The 21,878-nt window shown below is 40.2% G+C and overlaps 1 protein-coding gene, 1 long non-coding RNA gene and 1 pseudogene across 7 annotated transcripts in view; 2 read left to right on the top strand and 1 right to left on the bottom strand.

Annotated features, from left to right (window-relative positions):
• The window catches only part of LOC137967373 (D(5)-like dopamine receptor), an 88,788-nt gene extending 81,338 nt beyond the window's left edge, over positions 1 to 7,450 (top strand). For all 5 annotated transcript variants that reach the window (XM_068813912.1, XM_068813910.1, XM_068813909.1 and 2 more), the window contains one exon: positions 3,383 to 7,450. In XM_068813912.1, the coding sequence (XP_068670013.1) occupies positions 3,719 to 4,693 (975 nt within the window). In that variant the 5' untranslated portion in view covers positions 3,383 to 3,718 and the 3' untranslated portion in view covers positions 4,694 to 7,450. The remainder of the gene's footprint in view (positions 1 to 3,382) is intronic.
• LOC137967372 (D(1) dopamine receptor-like) overlaps positions 1 to 21,878 on the top strand; it is a 97,212-nt pseudogene that overhangs the window by 4,775 nt on the left and 70,559 nt on the right.
• Positions 13,250 to 18,384, bottom strand: LOC137967796 (uncharacterized). 2 transcript variants are annotated; one of them, XR_011116580.1, is made up of 4 exons: positions 18,306 to 18,384; positions 18,138 to 18,186; positions 17,642 to 17,703; positions 13,250 to 13,304 (listed from the first exon to the last, which is right to left on the bottom strand). It is a non-coding gene; the product is annotated as an uncharacterized lncRNA (long non-coding RNA). The 2 variants fall into 2 exon arrangements; XR_011116579.1 differs by lacking the exon at positions 13,250 to 13,304 and having other exon boundaries at positions 17,039 to 17,703.

The following is a 21,878-nucleotide window of genomic DNA, read 5'->3' as shown; positions in this document are numbered from 1 at the left end:
AATTTTTGGCACTCGCCTCCCACCAATGTGGCCGTGGTTCGATTCCCGGACCAGACGCCATAAGTGGGTTGAGTTTGTGTTGGTTCTCTTCTCTGCCTCGGGGGTTTTTCTCCGGGTTCTCCGGTTTTCCCCCCTCGGCAAAAACCAGCATACAGCCGATTCCAGCTGGCTGTAAGCTGTGCTCCAAGGTATGGACCGTATGGCGGCTGCCAGAGGCGCCATTGTATGCTTTCGGTTCGACCTTGTTGAGCTGCGTCGTTGCTGTACTTTGCGACGGCGATTAGCAGTGACAATTATTATCATTATTATTATTATTATAATTATTATTATTATTGCTCAATTAATCCCCCCACAGAGGCCAAACAAAGTAAGCTTCGTTCACGTTTTTATCAGAATTTCGAACGGCGGGTCTAATCTGCAGGTCGCAGGTCACAGGTCATTGTTTCACCAATACAGAAAGTATCCTAAACATTATTAAAAGCTAACCTTAGGCCTAATTAAGCCTAAGCAAAAGTTTTTAGGCCTAAGGTTAGCTTTTAAGAATGTTTAGGATACTTTCTGTATTGGTGAAACAATGACCTGCAACCTGTGACCTGCGACCTGCGACCTGCAGATTAGACCCGCCGAATTTCGGAACGTGATCATCATTTTCCCGCAAAAAAATATCGACTTGAAGGCGACAAATCTCCCTTCGAAAGAGCTGAAAGAACTTTCCTTCGACAAATTGGCTAACATTTCGACCAACCAGTTGATTTGAAAGGCTGTACCATTTTTCCCCGAGTGAGAGAGTTAATCCATAAATCCTATAGAACGAAAAATGGTTCCGTGTCGCCAGCACTAACCGCCACTGTCGATGCGCGCAACGAACTAAAATAGATTTGTGTTCCCCACAAAATTCATCTCGCCCCTAAATATGGTCATTCAATTAAAAAATAAACTACTTTTTTCTGCTTAACGTAAGTTCACAGAACAATCTGATCGATCCTGAGTGCTTTAACACTTTTCTGAATACGAAACACCTTTTGTGTTATGTTTTTAGCCTTTGTTGACGGATGTCTACACCGTCAGGAGACGTCCAGCCGAGAATTTTCTGAGTCGGCTTAAGCTCCTCATTAACAATTATTCCGCGAACGCGCTATTTTTTTTTTTTTTTTTGCTTTATACAGAGAGAAATTTCGCTTTGGATATGAGATGGTAAATAGCCAACGAGGCGTGAAGCGCCGAGTTGGCTATAACCAGTCTCATATCCAACAAGCGCGAATGGAATAACTGTTTTATTAAATTCCTAAACTCCAAAACTTTGGAACTACGAAATACGAGCGAAAAAAGCGAGAAAATCCGAGCGAAATCGAAAAAACTTGATGAAGATGCGATGTTGTGTAATACTTGTGGTCAGATAGACGCAGACTTATAACAAAAAGATTTATTGCCTTTTCACGTACTTTTAAACGTCGGAATGGATCCAAACTTTCCAAAAAAAAGGTTTTTTTTTGCTTTATCCAGAGAGACATCTCTCTTTCCGGCGAAAACAATGAATGAGTTGCCAGTAATCGGATCCCCGTTTATACGCAAAGGGTTCTGGGATGGCCAGGGGCAAACATTGCAAGTCGATATATAAAGGAATTCTGGAAGCTTCTCTGTCCCGGGGAGCATGTTTGCATTTGCGAACGCCCTTAACCCTTGCTCTATCGCAGGAGATTGGTACGGATTCCTCATCACTTTCCCTTACATAATCAATGACCGAGTCTTTCGAAAGTTCGTCATTATGGTCCGCCACACAGGTGCTAGTGTCTGGAAGCATGGGTTGCTTGGTTGCCTCATTGTTTTCATGTCAGTGATGATGTTCAAGTTGCCGGGATTCACATGGCCTTGATGACTCACAGTTTGCAAAACGTCGTGACAGCTTCGATAAAAATTGGTATACTTTGATAGATTCAATGTCACTCTCCAAATGGAAGTCACCTTCCAAATATGGAAGTTATTAATCCCCCGTGAGCTTAGAGGATCGACAGAGACTGTCAGACTGTCTTCTCACCATGTCTGTCGATTCCATTTCGACATGTATTAAAGTCTTCGCGTTGGTGAGTGAAAGGCGGTGCACAATTAGTTGCACCAATGTGTACTTGTTCAGAATCTTTTGCTTCACCTTCGAAGAACGCCATTTCTTTAATTCTTCAGTTTCTTGCTTCTAAAAGCTGTGTTGTGATTATCCATCCTGATTGGCTAATTAGATCGAACTTCCGGTTACGCAGGAATGACAACCTCACCAAAACTCGTGGATACATCCACGAGTGAAAAGGGGGGTAACAATGCATTTTTCAGAGATACTCAGGTTTGTTTTTTGAAAAAGTAAGTTTCTTCGCAAATTTTTTTCGGTACAAACGCTTACTTACAGTGAAACAACAGGAACGTCAAAGGTCTTAAAAATGAATAGCAAATTGCGACCGGATAATCCAATAAATGTGATTTTAACTGACAAAAGCGTGAAGACAGAGCCATTTTTGAGCCAGACAGCCCTCCTCTGTAGTTACTAAAAAGTGCCCTTTATCACTTTTTCACGGCCCCAAAAATTAATCCCGGCTTCAAAGCGCTTCAAACTTTCATTTTATATAATTAAACATAGGAGTCACCAAGCGATTTTAAAAGTTAAATTGGTTTTTGTCAACGTTTTGTGGATTAATTTTTTGCAATTTTGTCACTTCCCTCCCCGGTGAATAAACAAATTTGTACTTTTTTGTGTTGCACTCTGGGATATTCAGTATGGCAACGATTACATAAAGAAGAGATTTTTTTTCAATTTTTGAGTGGATATTTCCTTTAATTCTACGCCCGTTATTCGGCCCCCTCTATCTTTATTCCAATTTTTGTCGGTCTTGGTGGGAGCCGATTGTACAGAACATAAATAATAATTAAAATTGTCCTTGAATCATGCTTCGTGGTAATTTTTTGAACAACAATAATAATTATTGCAATGGAAGTATTGATCCCAGACCCTCTGTGGTTGTCTTCGAAGAATTTAATACATTTGGTTTTTTCTTAATTTCGATGATAAATAGCCCTGTTTCGTTGTTGAGCAGTGGACTTAGTAAAGATGGCTCCACTGAAATAATTATTTCTGCACCGTCCACTTTCTAGCTCCATTCAATCATTGTTTCTCTGACTTTTTTAATTTGTCGTAGAGACAACTGTTCCATTACTATTTCTTTCTTTCTTTAGTCTTTTGCTACAAGACACATGCGTTTCGCATTGCAAACTAAAAACTTGGCGCTGTACGCCCCTCGCTGGCTTTTTTTCGTCTGATCTCAACGTGCGCTCGTGGAATAATTGTTTATTATACTATACCATATTGTGAATGAATGAATGTTTCTAATTTTTCTTTCAGGTGATTCGGCGGCAGAAGAGCATAATATATATCAGGACCGAAATCTGGAGTAACGAACACCTGAAAGTGCAAGCAAATCGTTCAAGTTGACGGAGACAACTAAAATCTTTTTTTGCCATCCATTACTAGTTATAGCTACTGGCATATAACTTGTCTTACGGCAAGGGAAAGATTTTTCATAATTCTAATTTACGGGCGGCCTTCTACGCAAACTGTTTGTCAAATTACTTCCGAAAGTCGAGTACCACTGAAGTACGACAGGAGAACGTCACAAGGGTACGTTGAGCCAGTCTACATTTACCAAGCAGCCACATTTGATCCACACCGAGATCAAGCATGAATAACACGACAAATGCAACTGACATTACGGAATATGAATCTGACGACTCTTGGTGGGATTGGAATACATTTTTTTTAGCCTTTTTCATTATTGTAATGATTGTGACCATATTGGGAAACAGCTTAGTTTGTATCGCCATATACTTCCACCGGCGTCTCCACAGCCCTACAAACTGGTTTATTGCGTCTCTTGCAGTAAGTGACTTACTTTACGCATCTGCAGGGCTACCTTTCCGCATCCTCTCCCGTATAACCATCATACAATATGTTTGGATCTGCAAAGTATGGATTTGGGTGGACATGGCTTGTGCGGCGGCATCCATCGCCAATCTGACGGTGATTTCAGTTGACAGACACTTGAAAATTACCAAACCTTTCGCTTATCGTACAAAGATGACAAACCGGCGCTCGTTTTTGGCCATTGGCGGCGTGTGGCTGTACGCGGCCACACTGTCGACACTTTCCATTATCGCTTGGCCTGGAGAGCCAGGCGTTCGATTGAGCGCTTACGGCTTCTGTTCGAATACCAACAAAAAATTATACACGGTAGTGACCATAGTAGGTTTTCTGTTCCCACTTATTGTGCTCTTGACTTGTTACAGCATGATTTTGCGCACTGTCTGGATTCAGTTCAAAAGAAGGCAACACATGACTGCCAACTTCAGCAGCAAGGAAGACAGGCATACGCGAAAGAGCGTGCGGCGGGAATTCAAAGTCACTAAGACAATTGCCATTGTCCTGTTGACTTTCACTTTGTGTTGGGCCCCATTTTTTATCGTGTTCACTGTTGAACAGTATGATATATCTTTAGTGAGAGACATTCCGAAAGTTCTCTTTAACCTGATCGTCATGATTCTACCAAACGTAAACAGTACTTTAAACCCGATCATTTACGCGTTCTTTAATACTGAATTTCGGATCGCCTTTAAGAAGATAGTTGTATCCATATGGGACGAAATTAGAGCCCGTTAACACAATAGTTCATTAACAAGCTTTTCTCAAGCCATTTTGCAAGACTCGGAACTCCACCATCGGAGAATCGCAATGACAATCGAAACCAGGGACAGAAGGAAGATCGACAGTCCTCCTTGATCGAGGATACCATGATAACTCAAATCTGAAACTCAATTCTTGCACACTTGTGTAGCGTGCGAATGCAATTTCGAGAGCTCCAGGATAGTATGATTATGTTGTATAGCTACAACGTTTTTCAAGTTTAAAAGGATACTGTGCAGTCACTAAAAGCGGAGAATGACAAGCTAAAGGAAAAGGTGGAGATAAATTTTGGCGCAACTCAAAAAAGTTCAAGAACCTGATGGGGAATCATGCTGGCCGCCATGTTGCAAGGGCATCGGATCCTGACGCAACGACATTGCAACGAGGTACTTAGAATATGATGATCTTAATAAATTTAGAGACCGGACCCCGAACAAAATATCTCAGTGACTCTTGGAAAATCACTGAAGCAGTTATCGACCGAAGTATCAAAAGTTTCGGGGGCCATCCAAGAGTATAGTTACTTCTACAATTGCAACCTCAAACTTGTTGGCGTCCCCGAGCTGGGACCACTCGAAAATGCCTTCCAGACTTCACAGCTTTGTTCAAAATCAATGCAATTGTAGTAGGTGTCAAACCGTATGACATCGACATAGCCCACCGGATACAAAAAAAGAAAAAAAAATCAAAGCTTTAGTTCAAAACGGAGTCCATTTCACTAACAAGTGCTCTCCCATGGAGCCGTGTTTTACAACTACGATTAGTAATAAAAAGACCAATTTATATCTTCAAGACATAAATTGTAGTTCATGGGACAACCTTGAGAAATACAGTGGAAATACTTGTGGATTGCGTGACATGCAGTAACATGGGGTTGGTTTCACAAGCCAAAGTTCAATCCTGATCATGTGTGTTCATAGTGCAATCTGCAGGCTGAGCCAATCAGGATAGTTCTTATTTCACTGTCGATAAACTCCTAGTGCATTGAACATAAGCCTCGTGTTTATTCATTCCATCGCTCTAGCAGGCAAACATCTTGCCTGCTTTAGTTTGCTTTCTAGTACAATTATTTTCCCACCCTCCTCACCCCTATGTCACAAGCATGTCATGCACCATAGTACACGCAATATACTTTGCTTCCTATCTAGACTTATGATACATGATGTTATATATAGGATGTTTTGAATACAAAACGCTATACATAAGATATCTTTCTATAAGTTTAATTGAGATGGATATCTATATTTTAAAGATGTTACAGTCAGCAGCCAACGCTACTTAGACTTGCTGCATATTTGCATTACAGACACTTAATGATTCGAGTAGCCCTGTCTACTTTCATAGACTAGGTATATACCTGTATTATGAGGTTAAGCCTGGGTTCCACTCGCGTTGTGTTGAATATTTTCTTGAAATGATTTGTTAACAAATCTTCGGTTAGGCCTTCGGTCCAACATATTGTTACTCTCTAGTATCTGACAATATCATTGCGATCTTATGTCACTTAATACAGTCTTCAGTCTTACATTCCAGCTTGGCTTCAGCAGTTTCCCTGCACATAAGATGCATAATGAACCGATTAGCAATGCTTACTATTGAGATCTTCACAGCTGGACTGTGGAGTAAATCTTAGGTGTGGATCTTTCCTGTGTTCTGTGACGTTGAATTGATTTAGACAAATAAACTTTGGGTTGGGATGAAGTGCTCCCAAGCAGGTCACTCTTTGCCCCATAGACTCACAGAATGGATTGGTTGTCATGGTAACCATGAGTCTTAACTACCTTACCTGACTAAGGACCTCTTTCAGGGTATTATGACCTGCAGCCCTGAGGAGGATTAAGGACCTCTCACAGGGTATTGTGACCTGGAGAGGAGTAAGGACCTCTTTTAGGGTATTGTGGCAGCCCTAAAGAGGATTAAGGACTCTTGCAGAGTATTGTGATCTGCAGTCCTCAAGAGGAGTAGCACCTCTCTTAGAGAATCGTGACCTGCACTCTAGAGACAAGGGGCTGAGAGGGTTTTGACCCCTCCCATCTTACCAAGCTAGACTAGTATTGCGTTAGCGATAGTTGCCTGTTGGAGTACTTCATTCCCAACCCCTTTCCCCACATTTGTTGTTGTTTGTGTTTTTTTTTTGTTTCTCATCGATTGGGAGCATTAAATAGTAGAATAACAGACTATACTTAAAAATCTAATTTACCTAAATGCTAAAAATGTAATTTACTTATAACTTTAATTTACTTGAAAAGTCTTACAGCATAACTTAATCCCTTGTTGGATTATTATAATATGATAACGATGAAATATATAAATAAATAATTAATTGCAAGAAAATAATTCAAACTAGTGGCTTGCTTTGCCTCGCTAGGCAGACTGTTCCAAGTAAAGGCACCCCTGTAACGGAACTCTTTTTAAGAGCTTCTGAGTTCGGTCTTGGGATGAACAGATTTATCTCTGAATCACGGTAGATTGTATCTATGGTAGGTATTAGTATTCGCGAATCGAATATATACTCAGGCAGTAGATCGTTCACTGTTTTGCACATAAGGGTTTTCATTTGTTTGGAACATCTATCAGCGAGTGTCGTCCAGTTTAGGTCCGAAAGAATGTAAAAGGATCTTACATCCCAGTCAGCACCGGCTATTATGCGAACAGCTCTGTTTTGTAATTCTAAAGAAAGTACCGATGCCACCCTAGACAGCACTACAATAAATTAAATCAAGATGTGGAAAAATGAGAGATTTGTAGATTGTTATGAGCACTGGTTGGGGGAATAGTGGCTTAAGTATTCTTAGAGCTGCAAGCACTTTTGAAAATTTATGTTAACCTCAGAGATGTGGGGACCCCAAGATAGCGTTTCATCCACCTGTATATTTATATGAATCAACTCTTTCTATTGGATGGCTATCAAGGCAAATGTCCGAGCTATTGGGTAGTAGCGAGATTTTGTGCCGAGTCCCAATGAACAAGCATTTAGTTTTGACAACGTTAAGACTTAGGCGATTAGAATCAAGCCATTGTTTAAGGTTGCCTGAGTCACGAGTCCGGGATGACCACAACTCATCAGGATCTTTTGATGCATTCGTAAGGTTAGTATCGTCAGCATACATTCTTACATCAGATGGTATGAAATGCTTTTTTAGATCAATAGACAGAACCGCATTTGTTAAACCATTGTCACTCTTAAAATACCAAATATCAGTCATACCAATAAGAGCTGTTAAGGTGGAGTGTAACGGTCTAAACCCAGGTTGAAATTTAGAGAGTAAGTTATTTTCGTCCAAATATTTGTATACGTGATTGAAAATCGCTTTTTCAAAGACTTTAGCAATGACTGAAAGAACTGATATCAGCCTATAATTAGCTGGGTCTACCTTCCAGTCAGTCTTGAAGATTGGAGTGACCCTTGCGCTTTTCCAGTCATTGGGAATAATACCAGTAATACCAGTGCGTCAGGGAGGCCGTTGTAAAAGGAAAAGACGCCTTGAGAAGACTGGCTGATATATCATCAAGGCCATCAGCTTTGTTTGTAGATAAATTGGCTACAAGTTTAGTTACCGTTATTAGTTTCGCCTCAAATTAAAGTTCGTGTGTGAAGGTTTAATAAAATCTCGAAAACTGACTCGAGGGCGATTAATCTTTGAGGCCAGGGTTGGACCAATTTCCATAGAATAACTATTAAAAGCATTACAGACCTCGTAGGGATCCCTGATGTCTTTGTCATCAATAAGCAATTTCGTATCTTGGGTTTTGTTTTTCTTCCTTGATATTAACGAGTTGATTCCTTTCCAGGTGGCTTTAACGTTACTAATGTTACTCTCAAAGTAGGAGCGAAAGTAGATGTTTCCAAGATTCCTAAGCTTCGTTCGGGTCGTGAAGTTGCTCAATCATGGTAAAAGATGCTAGTTCCATGTCGCATTGAAAAATGTTCGAGCACAAAACTTTTGTATTGTCTAGCATTAATGGCTCGCGGAAGTGATTTACGGCTTCTTTGTTTACGTGCAACGTAAATTAGGCTATGGTCACTGACTCCTATATGGGAAACCCCAGAGAGATTAGTAAGGAATAAGTCTATTAATGATTTAGGTTTTGCTGTAATGCGTGTGGGTTCATTGATTAATTGAGTGTATTGGTACGACTCTCAGAGTTCGTTAAGATGTTTAGTCTCATTGTTTGGACTGAGAGCTAACAAATCGCAATTTAGGTCCCCTATAATATTTGACCCTATAATGTTTTCCTCCTCACTCTCTCGTAATAAGATTTGAATCTTCTCAAACAGGAGGGTAGTCAAGAGATCTGTACCAATTGGAGATAAGGAAAGGCTTAGCCCCGTATCTCAATGCATAAATATTCAAAGATCGTGAACTGACAAGTCGCTTCTAATTTTGTAATCGATTGTTCGGACGGTTGTCGGTCTAATCTACATCAAGATGCCATTTATCAACGAAGATCTCAAGAAGCAAACATAAGCAGTTTTAAAACGGACACGTCTAGACAACATCAGAGTACACTATAGTAATGGCTCCTCATCATCAAGAATATTCACGCCGCCCAAAGAAAAACAATGCTGCCCAGATCCCTGTGATACTTGTGGCTAGAACTAACTAATGCCTAAAAAAACTGTGTATATGTTAACTTTGTTCCTCGGAACACAAACGAAAAAATCAGCCATAGATTCGCTTGCTCGTTCCGACCTCGTGGTCCGTGACGCATCACGTGACTTAACAAAAACACTTATTCTTATGGAGGGTGGGCTAAGCCCCTACTTCCCACACACTCCCACTCTCAAAGAAATGTCCTCCTGGACGTTGCAACGATGGCCTAATCATACAATTACAATCTCAAACATGCGAAGAGACAAAAAAAAAAAGGTCCTCCTCCTCCTCCTCCTCCTCATCATCATCATCATCATCATCATCATCATCATCGTCATCATCATCAAGAATATTCACGCCGCCCAAAGAAAAACAATGCTGCCCAGATCCCTGTGATGCTTGCGGCTCTTCAACAAGAACTAACCAATACCTAACAAAAAACTGTGTCACGCTTCACGTGACTTAACAAAAACACTTATTCTTATGGAGGGTGGGCTAAGCCCCTACTTCCCACACACTCCCACTCTCAAAGAAATGTCCTCCTGGACGTTGCAACGATGGCCTAATCATACAATTACAATCTCAAACATGCGAAGGGACAAAAAAAAAAATGGTCCTCCTCCTCCTCCTCATCATCATCATCATCATCATCATCATCATCGTCATCATCATCAAGAATATTCACGCCGCCCAAAGAAAAACAATGCTGCCCAGATCCCTGTGATGCTTGGGGCTCTTCAACAAGAACTAACCAATACCTAACAAAAAACTGTGTCACGCTTCACGTGACTTAAAAAAACACTTATTCTTATGGGGGGTGGGCTAAGTCCCTACTTCCCACCTCCTGGACGTTGCAACGATGGCCTAATCGTACAATTACAAAGGTGTAGGGTGATCATGCCCACAAAGTGCAGTCTATCTCCTAATCTGACAATTGAACCAAGGCCAACTGCAGTGCACCGAAACACTGCCTCAAAATGTCTAGCATTTTCATTGAACAAGTCTTTTCTTTTCTTTTTTTTTTAACAAACAAACAACAATAATACAGTAACTGTGAAATATGGCATTATCTTCGTCAAGTGTCTCTTGTTTGTCTAAAAGACCACTGGAGGGACTGACTGAGACACATTCACGGCAGGAAACTGTGAACGTACTGGACACACTGGTAGATAAGGCGGTGGATAATACAGCACCGGAATCCCCCATGGCCAATACGATGGATGATACAACTGGGAGACGTGGTGACCGACCAAATAATAGGTAAAAAGGAGAGAAACCAGTTGCATCATTCCTGCTACAGTTGTAGGCGTGTACGACTTTGTTCCGAGAATCCTCCATCTGTGCTTCTAACTTTCTGGGAGAGTTCTCAACATGGATAACAGAGTTCGGTTAAGTCGTTCAGCTTTTCCATTCCCCTGTGGATGGTAGGGCGTAGTCCGAAGACGCGTGATTCCACTAAGCTTTTGCAATTTGCGAAAGGGTTTATTTTCAAACTCCCTTCCTTGATCGTGAAGTATTTTTGCTGGGAAACCAAATCGAAGCACAAATTCATTGTATAAGCGCTCAGCTGCAGTTGTGCTTGATTTATTCTTAGTTGCATAGGCTTGAGCGAATCTGGTGAAATGGTCGACGATGACTAAAATGTACTCAAAACCGCCAGAGCTTTGCTCCAAATGTAAGAAATCAGTGGATACTAATTCTTGAGGTGCAGACGTGGTGATGCTCTGGAGTGACGCACGAGTAGGCAAATGAGGTTGTCGTTGCTTGAGACATGGACATACGTTCGTCACAACTGGAGTTTCCCTGAATGGAGATGATAGTTCCTTTCTGCTTTTGAAAGTGATCTCGAACCATAACCAATGACACGCATCTTGCCATCTTGTTTCTGACTCAGTACTGCTCCAAGTCCCTGTTGAGATGCATCAATGTGTAGCACAAAAGGTTGACTGAAATCAGGGTATCCCAGAATCGGAGGATTTACAAGATGGTTCAACGGTTCTTCAAGAGCTTTTTGATGCTGCTCTTCCCAAACAACTGGTTGTGATGATGGCACGGTTCCGTGATTGAGAGAGCTTGTCCTTGGCTTGATAGGTTTGGAGGTGTCCTCTAATGTTGACTGTAATAACTGGAAGAATGGATGAGCAATTTTAGCGAAGTCCTGGATGTATCGACGGTAGTATCCTAGAAGACCCAGTAGCTTTCTTACTTCACTGACTGTCCTAGGCTTGCTATTTTTCAAAACTCTGATTGCCGCAACATTTGATGCGTCAGGCCTGTTTCCTGCTGCTGAAACAATCTGGCCCAGGTACTTGACTCCTCACTTGAAGAGCCTACATTTCTTTTGCTTAAGGTTCACACCATGAGCCCGACGACGTCTGAGTACTTGTCTGAGATGATCAACGTGATTCTCAAATGACTTGCTGATGACGATGATGTCATCAATATAAGGTATGCATATGTCATCCCATAGACCACCAAGGCAGTACTCAATGAAACGTTGGAATTCTCCAGGTGCATTTTTCAGGCCCATAGGTAGACGAACCCACTCATATAAGCCCCAGGGAGTCACAAATGCTGCTTTATGTGTACTCTCAGGACCAACAAAACCTTGATGATAGGCCTTCCCCTGATTTAGTAAGGAAAACTATTGTTTTCCACCGAGACGTTCTAAAGCGTCCTGCACCCTAGGTAATGGATGACTGTCACGAATGGTTTTCAGGTTTAATTGCCGATAATCAATGCACAGTCTCACGGTCCCATCCTTTTTCCGAACGCACACAACAGGAGAGGAATATGCAGACCTTGACTTCTGAATCCAACCTCTGTTCAACAAATCTTCCACATATTTTTTTACTTCAGCATAAAGTGGTCGGGGGATGGACGTATATATCATCTTTTTTTGAGAACGACTCTGCTTCCTCCTCAAGCATTTTCCTTACAATGGTGCGTTGTTCCTCAGAAAGTCGCTCAATGTCAACATCTGGGTTGTGGTCGTATCGGTTTTCACTGATGTTGAATTCTGCCTCTCCCTTTGACCATTCTAGACAACTGTCGTATGAGACTTCATTAACTCTCTGTTCCTGGATAGTGGCTTCCCCGGTATTCACAGTTGTGGATGAGGAGCTTCCCTTTAATTTCACTTCTAGTGGAGTTACTGACTTTACTTGATGGAGGTAGCCTAGGACTGCTCGCCCTCTCAATGTGATGTCACTTCTTGTTGGATTGTTGACTCGGATGTTTACTCGAAAAGTTGAACCTCCAGCAACCGTAAGTTGTGTTTCTGGAAATTCAAGATCAGTAGGGTAGGATGGGTCTGCATCAAAATCAAACAACACTGGTATCTTTCCAACTGGACCTACTGTAGCAGGGGCACCCAACGACCAGTTTGTTGTAAAATGTATTATTATACCCCAGTTAATGAAAATAAATGTTATTAAGGCATTTTCAGGTGTTTTTCAGTGTTGCTGGGAAAAAATTATCTGTTCCTTTTTCCCAGCAAGACACACAAGAAATTTCCCAGCCAGCTAGATAAAATTGGTTGGTTTCCCAGCCAGCTGATCAAATTTATTTCCCAGCCAGGAATTAAATTAAATTAATTAATTAATTAATTAATTAACATATTATTATATATATATAAATGAAAGGAATAATACTACTACTACTACTACAAATAATGATGATGATGATAACAATAACAATACCTATATTGATAATGATAATGGAACGATAATGTGAAACACACAGCTGTAGTTCTTGTGTTAGTATGATACTCTACATGTACTGCTGTCTCGAGCAGTTTGAATTTTAGGAGCCTTTTGTCACCCTGGAAAGCGAGCACAGAATTCATAATACCTAGCACCATTGTACACAAAAGCAATAAAATACTTGCTAGGATAAACCTGTGTAATTTTGTCTACAATAAGGTAGAACAACTGGAATCTCTTCAGTTACACAATTGCTAATGTCCTATTCCTTGCTATTTCCATGGTAGCCTGAAAAATAATTAAAAAGGAAATAAATTAGAGACCAATATTAATTGGGTAGAGCCAGCAGTAATGCTGACTGAGTTTTCAGATCTAGCTATGGACTCACTAATCATTGTTATCACAGGGGACCCACACAAAGGGTGAATTTAGAAGCAATGTATGAGAATAGCAAAAAGTTCCATAATTATTATTGTACTATTCTGCAATAAATATTTACACAAGATGAGGATAAACTATCTGAAATGATCTTGTGCTGTTGTTATTATGGCTGAAAATGGCAAATTGTAGCAATTTTTACCAGAGCAGCACACGTCCTTGAAATCGCTAAATTTCCCACAAGCAGCCACAATAACGACACAGCAGAACATTTCGGATGAAGGTTAGTTTATTCTCATCTTATATGCAAATAGTTATCCCAGAATTGTACAATAATATGGAACTTTTTGCTATTCTCATACATTGCTTCTAAATTCAATAATACCAAGGGTCAAACACATTATGTAGGCAACCTGTGATTGTTAGTACATGTATTTGTAAAAAGTAGACTCAAGCCCCTGTAATTCTTAGATGCAGAAACCTTACGCTTAAGTTGAAACATGTTTATTTATCATGAATGTCTTCGCGGATTGGCAAAAAAAAAACAGCTTGAGGTAATAAGATCTATTTGTCATCATGGTGCAGAGCAGTCAACATATTTAGCTATATATCTTTCCAGATCAACTGAAAAATTGAAAAAAAATTCCCTTGACTCGCCAAATATGACAGTCACATCTTGAGCTGGATGGATAACAAGATCAGTAAAATTTCTGCAGGCCATATAGGTCTAGCACTTAAACTGGCCAAATTGAATGAACTTTCTCCATGCCATAAATTATTTTAATAAAATTTAAAATGTTACCATGACTGAACAACTGTTGAGCATCTTCCTCCCAATGACACGGATTTGCAGCCATTCACATTAAAGGAGAATTGAAACTTAATAGACAACTGAATAGAGGGCCAAAAAGGAAACAAAGTTCTCAGTGCAAACCATGAATGCCCTAACTCAACCTGACGGAAGAGAGAGAGTCGCAAGAATGAACAAACAAAGAATGCCCATCGTCACAAGCCTAACTCAACCTGACGGAAGAGAGATGGTCGTAAGAATGAACAAACAAATAATGGCCATCGTCACAAGCCTAACTCAACCTGAGGGAAGAGAGAGAGTCGTAAGAATGAACAAACAAAGAATGGCCATCGTCACAAGCCTAACTCAACCTGACGGAAGAGAGATGGTCGTAAGAATGAACAAACAATGAATGGCCATCATCACAAGCCTAACTCAACCTGAGGGAAGAGAGAGAGAGTCGTAAGAATGAACAAACAAAGAATGCCCATCGTCACAAGCCTAACTCAACCTGACGGAAGAGAGATGGTCGTAAGAATGAACAAACAATGAATGCCCATCGTCACAAGCCTAACTCAACCTGAGGGAAGAGAGAGAGTCGTAAGAATGAACAAACAATGAATGGCCATCGTCACAAGCCTAACTCAACCTGACGGAAGAGAGATGGTCGTAAGAATGAACAAACAATGAATGGCCATCGTCACAAGCCTAACTCAACCTGACGGAAGAGAGATGGTCGTAAGAATGAACAAACAATGAATGGCCATCGTCACAAGCCTAACTCAACCTGAGGGAAGAGAGAGAGAGTCGTAAGAATGAACAAACAAAGAATGCCCATCGTCACAAGCCTAACTCAACCTGACGGAAGAGAGATGGTCGTAAGAATGAACAAACAATGAATGGCCATCGTCACAAGCCTAACTCAACCTGACGGAAGAGAGATGGTCGTAAGAATGAACAAACAATGAATGGCCATCGTCACAAGCCTAACTCAACCTGAGGGAAGAGAGAGAGAGTCGTAAGAATGAACAAACAATGAATGGCCATCGTCACAAGCCTAACTCAACCTGACGGAAGAGAGATGGTCGTAAGAATGAACAAACAATGAATGGCCATCGTCACAAGCCTAACTCAACCTGACGGAAGAGAGATGGTCGTAAGAATGAACAAACAATGAATGGCCATCGTCACAAGCCTAACTCAACCTGAGGGAAGAGAGAGAGAGTCGTAAGAATGAACAAACAATGAATGGCCATCGTCACAAGCCTAACTCAACCTGACGGAAGAGAGATGGTCGTAAGAATGAACAAACAATGAATGGCCATCGTCACAAGCCTAACTCAACCTGACGGAAGAGAGATGGTCGTAAGAATGAACAAACAATGAATGGCCATCGTCACCAGCCTAACTCAACCTGAGGGAAGAGAGAGAGAGAGTCGTAAGAATGAACAAACAAAGAATGCCCATCGTCACAAGCCTAACTCAACCTGACGGAAGAGAGATGGTCGTAAGAATGAACAAACAATGAATGCCCATCGTCACAAGCCTAACTCAACCTGACGGAAGAGAGATGGTCGTAAGAATGAACAAACAATGAATGCCCATCGTCACAAGCCTAACTCAACCTGACGGAAGAGAGATGGTCGTAAGAATGAACAAACAATGAATGGCCATCGTCACAAGCCTAACTCAACCTGACGGAAGAGAGATGGTCGTAAGAATGAACAAACAATGAATGGCCATCGTCACAAGCCTAACTCAACCTGACGGAAGAGAGATGGTCGTAAGAATGAACAAACAATGAATGGCCATTGTCACAAGCCTAACTCAACCTGAGGGAAGAGAGAGAGTCGTAAGAATGAACAAACAAAGAATACCCATCGTCACAAGCCTAACTCAGTTTGGCTTTGTACAGAGACAAAGTATGACTAAAGATAATTTGTGATTGTTGAAAAGGAAAAGAAAAATCTGCCAAGTAAAAAATAATTAGTGGTGTTGGTCACAATAACAATAATTGTTTTGTCAATGTATGTGTTGATGACAGCAGTTATTGCTGACACAATCATACATTGTAAGAACAATAGTATATCTTAATTAAGCACCCATCCCAATACAAAACAGCTGATCATCAGAAGCATTCACACAATTAAAACCACAGTCTGACCAGAACCAACAAAGTTTTCTTAGTCAGAGAAAAAAAAAACAATAGTAAAAGCCTGCATATACGAACATATATACATTTTTTGTCTGGCAAAATAGGGATACTTGGAAATTCAGGCTTAAAGTGGGTTCTTGACAAGGTCCTAATTTCTATGTAGGAGATATAGGTATTGATTGCCAGAAAAATAAATATTTGTGATCTCAAAGTCAAACTCCTTGGTTAAAGTGCTTATTGCAATTTAACTCTTACTCACATATAGAACCTGCTTGATTTTAGTTCACTAAACAGGGTTTTGTATAATTGCGCCAAATATCTGCCAACAGGTTCTTACAAAAGGATCTCTTTTGCATACTTTCAAACGTGTCTGGACAATCAAAGGAAATTTGTCATAGGCAGACCTTTCAGTGATTACATTCAAAATAAATATATCATTTTGGCAATTTAATGTAGGAGGTTTTTTCACAGTGTCTTTGCTCCAAATGTTTAAAAATGCAGAAATTGCTCCCTAAAGTTATGGAATAGTTGTTAAAAGCTTAAACTTCATGAAAGAAAGCATTTTCCCATTTTGGTACAACTTGCAACGATCCCAAACCCAAAAACAAGACTAAACAATTGAAACAGTGACTTAGACTTAAACAATGGAAGCTGATTACAATACCAACAATAGCAGGTTACGAGAGCTGCTAATTACTGCTTTGTTTTTCAGCTTGGGTTTCCTTATTTTGGGCTGAGAATTTTAGCTTATGGAAACCATACTAAAAGCATGGCACAACTCTTATTATCTGTATTATTTTTAAGTGCTATTAAAAGAGATTTCTTATAACATAAAATAGTAAAAACGAACGATAAAATCCGACGTTTCGGAGTAGTCATGACTCCATTATGAAGGAAAAATGTTTGATCATGCAAATTACAGCATTTAAAGCGATAAGGTGCGAAAATTGAAATAACAAGGTGCGAAGATTATAAAAATACTTTCGCACGAATAGTCTCATTGCACGTAGAGATTTGGCTTTCAAGTTCTTATGAAAAGCATTTCGTACAATAAACAGTAAAATTTGTTCCTGCATTTCTTAAGCACTTCAAAATGTCTCAGCAGGTCCTGAGGGATTGTCCCGTGCACGTTCTTGTAATTTTTTAGTGCATGTTTGTTATCTGCTTTCTGGCTACAGAGACTGGTTTCTATGTTAACACAAAAAAACACAGAGACTTCGCAGGAGTTTTCGAGAGTAATAAATCGTCTTTCTAACGAAATAAATTAAACTAAAATAAGTGCGAATTTTTCTTGATTCTTACCTTGTGTTTGAGGAAAGCACCGGGTCGATCCCGTGGATGCCTACACGAATCTAATTAAGGATCTGAAAACAAAAATACTGCTGTGAATTTTTTACAATTCGTTCGCTCAATTCGCTCGCTCAATTCGCTTCAACTGTAAAAGATCATCACGCACTTGGCTAATACAGATAAGACTTCTTATTGTAGTTGATTTAATGCTTTTTTTTCGGTTAAATAGGGCCGTTTATACGAGAGAAAATAAGCCGCGGCTAACTCTGGCCGCGGCTTACGAAAGCCGCGAACACCCCGTATAAATGGTGCAAAATCTACGTTCACGGCCTTCTCAAGCCGCGGCTTATCCTGGCCGGGGAGTTTATACTCGTATAAATAGTTCCTTTCGCGGCTTACGTAAGCCGCGGCCAGAGTTAGCCGCGGCTTATTTTCTCTCGTATAAACGGCCCTATTATTGATAACCGAAAAAAAAGCATTAAATCAACTACAATAAGAAGTCTTATACCTCCGAAGACGCTATCAACAAACACACTGTACACCGTCGAAACTGAAATCTGTGAATGAAAATACAAGTTACTTCTGTTAAATTCACTCTGTTCATTTCAATTCATTGTAGAAGAACATCGCGAGAATCTCAGCATACAGATAAAATAACAATGGCAATTAATCTTACTTGTAGATGAGGAATTAAAACAGCACAATCCGTGACCTCCGCGCGCTTTCAAATCCCTCGATCCAAACCGACAAAAGCGGGACAAAACAGGTTTTTTTCCGCAAGCGCAATCACTCTGACCAGCCGTCGTACGTTTGTCACAACTCTCTGGGAGAGGGTAGGGGTTCTCCGTTTTTAATTTTTCAGTCGTCCTCAGTCTTTGAGTTTCTACAGCCAGCTCGGGTTGAAATGCTAGAAAAAGTCAGTAATTCCAAGCCAAAACCTCTATCAATAATAATTTTGCCAGCCAGCTAATCGGAACACCTGTATTTTTGCCAGCCAGCAAGATTCCTCTGGGGAACAGATAAAGTGAGGAACAGATCCGTTGGGTGCCCCTGCTGTAGCACGACATGAAACAACAACTGACTGGCCTTGTGGGATAACAGAGTCCTGTTTCCTTGACTTGACTGAAGACAACATAGTTGAATTTTCTGTCTCAATGAGCTATTATTTATTATTATTATTATTATTATTATTATTTATTTAATCGCTTTCACCACAACAGAGAAACAGGCTGTGGTAGGGGTCGCACAACAGAGCGACGCTCCATTAAGTGCGCCCTTTTACCCTCCTAACCACGCCATGATATAGCACAGAAGACAGACCACAACACCGGGAACTACATGCCCTACTCTTTGCAACAAGTTAGTATGTGGGTTGTTTTACGTCCCACAGGATTATATGAACATTGAAGGGTTGTGAGACAGGGCCTACGGTTTATCGTCCTTATCCGAGAAGACTAGAGAGTCTAACCATTTGCAGATGTAATTACAAAGGCAGCACTTTCTCCTCAGTTATTAAAACGAACTGCGCTCAACACGTAAATCTTACACAAACCGCAATATCACTGAAATTAAAACTGATAACGAAACCATAAATTCTGCACCTGAAATTGCAGAAGCTTTTAATAACTTTTTCATATCTATTGGACCAAATGTGGCCGGTAAATTATCACCTTCTAATACCAACCCTGAAAGGTATATTTACAGCCCACTGAAACAGACTTTTCTTTAACGGCTCTTACTGTCACAACTGTGAGTGAGCTACTAAGTCAGCTTTACGAAAAAAAAAAGCCATGGGATTGGACGCAGTTCCTTGTAAACTTCTGAAATTAGCAAGTTCCATTATCGCACCATCATTAACGAAACTTTTTAATAGCTGTATTGAAACGGAAACCTTTCCAGATGAATGGAAAATCGCTAAGGTGACTCCTATTCTTAAAAAAGGAACAAAATCTGACCTAAATAACTATAGACCTATTTCTGTATTGCCAATTGTCTCAAAGCTTTTCGAGAAAATTATTTATCAACACCTCTTTCGATTACCTAGATAAAAACAAACTCTTGAATACTTATCAATCCGGCTTTCGATCGCTCCATGGCACTATGACTGCGTAACTTGAAACAACTACCAACTGATCTATTAATATAGATAACGGCCTTTTAAATGGTTTGGTATATATCGACCTTAAAAAGGCTTTTGACACCATTGACCATGCAATATTGTTACGTAAACTTGCAAACTATGGACTTGATCTGGGTTCTCTACGATTCTTTGCCTCCTACCTAGGTAACAGGATCCAGAAATGTTATGTAAATGGCGTATTGCCCAGTGCAAGCGAACTAAGATGCGGAGTCCCACAGGGTAGTATTGAATTTCTCGGTCCTCTGTACTTCTTAATCTATATAAACGATCTTCCAAACTGCCTTAATACAGCATGCGCTAAAATGTTTGCAGATGACACAAATATTACCATTTCTGGTTCCTCTCTAGCTGACCTTGAACAAAAGACTAACTTAGAACTACCGAACCTTCACTGTTGGCTAAAAGCCAGTAAGCTTAGTCTTAATGTCGCGAAAACCGAGTTTATGGTTATTGGCTCTCGCCAGAAGCTTCTTACGGAAAGCCATAACGAAATAAACATCAAACTGGAAGACCAAGTTATCAGCACAGTTGATCACGCAAAATCAATAGGTCTCATTATTGACAATCGGCTTTCCTGGTCTAATCATGTTAACGATTTGTGTAAGAAGGTAACTCAAGCTATAGGTGCTCTCAGACGTATCAGGCCCCTCATCTCCCAATCTACCGCGGTACTAATCTATAACTCCTTAATTCAACCTCACTTTGATTACTGTAGCCTCGCGTGGGATGGCTTCAGTGATCAACTGACCGACAAATTACAAAAGTTACAGAACCGTGCAGCTAGAGTAATTTTAAAGGCCAACTATGGGACTAGCTGGAGCCTGCTTCTTGACATACTCAAATGGGACAAATTAGTTATTAGGAGAAAGATGCATAAAGCATTAATGATGTTTAAATCTAGCTATGAATGAACAAGCTCCAGCGTACTTGCAGAACCTATTTCACGAACGAAGCACAGACTATGATTTGCGTAATTCCTTTCATAAGTTGACATTGCACAGACCGCGTACTAACTACTTGAAACGAAGTTTCAGTTACAGCGATGCTTTGTTGTGGAATTCTTTACCCGAAAATGTGAGAGCAATCAAATCAGTCAAGAAATTTAAAGAACAAATCAATCATCTATTTGCAACCGGATGATTCTATAAATGTGTTTTTGACTGACAAAAGCGTGAAGAGAGAGCCATTTTTGAAGAGGACAGCCCTCCTCTGTAGTTACTAAAAAGCGCCCTTTATCAGTTTTTTACGGCCCCAAAAATTAATCCCGGCTTCAAAGGACCTCAAACTTTCATTTTATATAATAAAACATAGGAGTCACCAAGCGATTTTAAAAGTTAAATTGGTTTTTGTCAACGTTATGTGGATTCATTTTTGCAATTTTGTCACTCCCCTCCCCGGTGAATAAACAAATTTATACTTTTTTGTGGTACACTCTGGGATATTCAGTATGGCGACAAGTAGACAAAGAAGAGAGTTTTTTTTTCACTTTTTGAGTGGATATTATTTTTATTCTTTGGGAAGAGCATTTTTTCGGAAGTGACTCTTAAGTGACCAGAGTAACGTTGCAAGGATATTTGGAGTGAGAAATTTACGTGGTTTTTGTTTGGACACTGCAAGGGAATCCAACCCGTACGTTGCTGAATCGAAGTGATCACCAAGTTTCTCGCATTGTCAATCGTCTATTGCGGTGAGCTTACTTGCCTTGGAAAGCCTTTTGAAGAACATTAAAATCCGTTCATTAATTTTTGTTCAGTACTTACGCCCGTTATTTGGCGCCCCTTGATCTTTATTCCAATTTTTGTCTTGATGGCAGCCGATTGTACAGAACAAAAACAATAATTAAAATTGTGCTTGAATCATGCTTCATGGTAATTTTTTGAACAATAATAATTATTGAACTGAAAGCATTGATCCCAGATCCTGTGTGGTCATCTTCGAAGAATTTAATACATTTGGTTTTTCTTAAAATCAATGATAAATAGCCCTGCAGCTGGTTCATTGTTGAGCACTGGACTCAATAAAGATGGCTCCATTGAAATAATTCTTTCTGCACCGTCCACTTTCTAGGCTAGCTCCATTCAATCATTGTTTCTCTGACTTTTTCAATTT

Source organism: Montipora foliosa, chromosome 8 (genome assembly GCF_036669935.1).
Source record: "Montipora foliosa isolate CH-2021 chromosome 8, ASM3666993v2, whole genome shotgun sequence".
Classification (NCBI taxonomy): Eukaryota; Metazoa; Cnidaria; class Anthozoa; order Scleractinia; family Acroporidae; genus Montipora; species Montipora foliosa.
This window is presented reverse-complemented; position numbering and strand designations above follow the sequence as displayed.